Source organism: Carlito syrichta, unplaced genomic scaffold (assembly GCF_000164805.1).
Source record: "Carlito syrichta isolate Samal-C Ts95f unplaced genomic scaffold, Tarsius_syrichta-2.0.1 Scaffold309768, whole genome shotgun sequence".
NCBI classification, from domain to species: domain Eukaryota; kingdom Metazoa; phylum Chordata; class Mammalia; order Primates; family Tarsiidae; genus Carlito; species Carlito syrichta.
In genome coordinates this window covers 126,755-128,239 of record NW_007253864.1, presented here as the reverse complement: position 1 = coordinate 128,239, position 1,485 = coordinate 126,755, and the positions used below count along the sequence as shown (strand labels likewise).

The 1,485-nt window shown below is 39.1% G+C and overlaps 1 protein-coding gene across 1 annotated transcript in view; it reads left to right on the top strand.

Annotated features, from left to right (window-relative positions):
* Positions 1-1,174, top strand: part of FTO (FTO, alpha-ketoglutarate dependent dioxygenase) — a 244,836-nt gene extending 243,662 nt beyond the window's left edge. The window contains exon 8 of the mRNA XM_008067756.2: positions 1,003-1,174. Coding sequence (XP_008065947.1) covers positions 1,003-1,164 — 162 coding nt within the window. The 3' untranslated portion in view covers positions 1,165-1,174. The remainder of the gene's footprint in view (positions 1-1,002) is intronic.
* Positions 1,175-1,485: the final 311 nt, after the last annotated feature.

The window sequence follows — 1,485 nt, the reverse complement described above, 5'->3', positions numbered from 1 at the left end:
CACTCCCGGCCACCACAGCCTCGACCTGCTGGGCCCCGGCGATCCTTCCGCCTCAGCCTTGCAAGTCTCTGGAACTACATTCGCGTGCTACCACATCCGGCTAATTTTTTTGATTTATTGTAGAGATAAGTTCTCACCAAGTTGCCCAGGTGGGTCTCGAACCCACGGGCTTAGGCAATCCACTCACCTCAGCCAACCAAGGCGCGTGATTGTAGGCTGAGCCACTGAGCCCGGCATGAGTGTGCTCTTTAAGTAAACAAATATGTGACATCAATTAGATAAGGCATACATCGAGTGACTAGAACACAGAAAGTGATCATTTCTTTCCTTTTAGCAATTACCTTGGTTATAAAATCTCCAAAGAAGCAACACTAACTTTAAATTAAAAACAACACTTATAAAATCTAAAGATATTAATTGAGACATTTATTCCAAAAAATGTTCTTTCTGATTGTTATGCTCTTGTTTCTATCTTTGCAATATCTTGATTTGCAACAAACAAGGAAAACAAGAGAATCTTCCTCCTCCTGACCCCCAAAATAGCCAGCATGGGTAGAAATTGAAAGTATTTGAATAAGAGAGGCTGTACAGAAAGCCTCAGCTGGGTGGCAGGAAACAGAGTGAAAGTCAGAGACTGTTCTTTTTTAAAAAGGCAAAACAACTCACAGTGAGGTGTACATGAAAATCATTTCTAATAATAGCTCATGGTAGGCACTTCCAGAAAAAAAATCATTGGTGTACTGAGAAAATTAGAGTAAGAATGCACAGTGTCTTGATGTGTTACTTAAGGCAATGGAGCTTTAGAGTTTACCTTATGTGCCATGTACATTGATTAAATACAAAATATATGCTGGCCATTTTTGACCATCATTTACTGTATTGATTTGTTAGCAGGGGAACTGTAATAAAAAAGCCATTGATTTACTGTCCTTATTTGCTTATGGGCTTTTTTATTATTAATTTTTCACTTTTTCTTTCTCTTTTTTGGATCATTTCTTGTAGACAAATGCAGTGCTTCATGAAGTTAAAAGAGAGGGGCTCCCCATGGAACAAAGGAATGAAATCCTGACTGCCATCCTTGCCTTGCTCACCACACGCCAGAACCTGAGGAGGGAATGGCATGCCAGGTTAGTTTTGTTACCAAATGGAACTTCTTGTGCCTGACAAACAAAAGCTAGATTTGGTTAAGCCCTTCCTTCTGGCTGGTCTCATCCCTCCGCTTTGGAAGGCCATGAAAAATAAGCAAGTTTAAGATGCTTTTAGCTAAAGTTAGCTTTCCTGCTCATGGTGCCTACATTAATTGTGATGATCCATGATGTCATCTCTATGTTTATATGATTTATGCCTGAGTATATCATTTAGCATAAATGTTTGCATCTTAAGCATAATGTTGTATAAGTACTTGATACTGAAGAACCCTTTTTAATCAACAGACTAAAAGACTAGCATTACTATTTAGTTAGGGTCAGTGTCTGGGAAATCTAT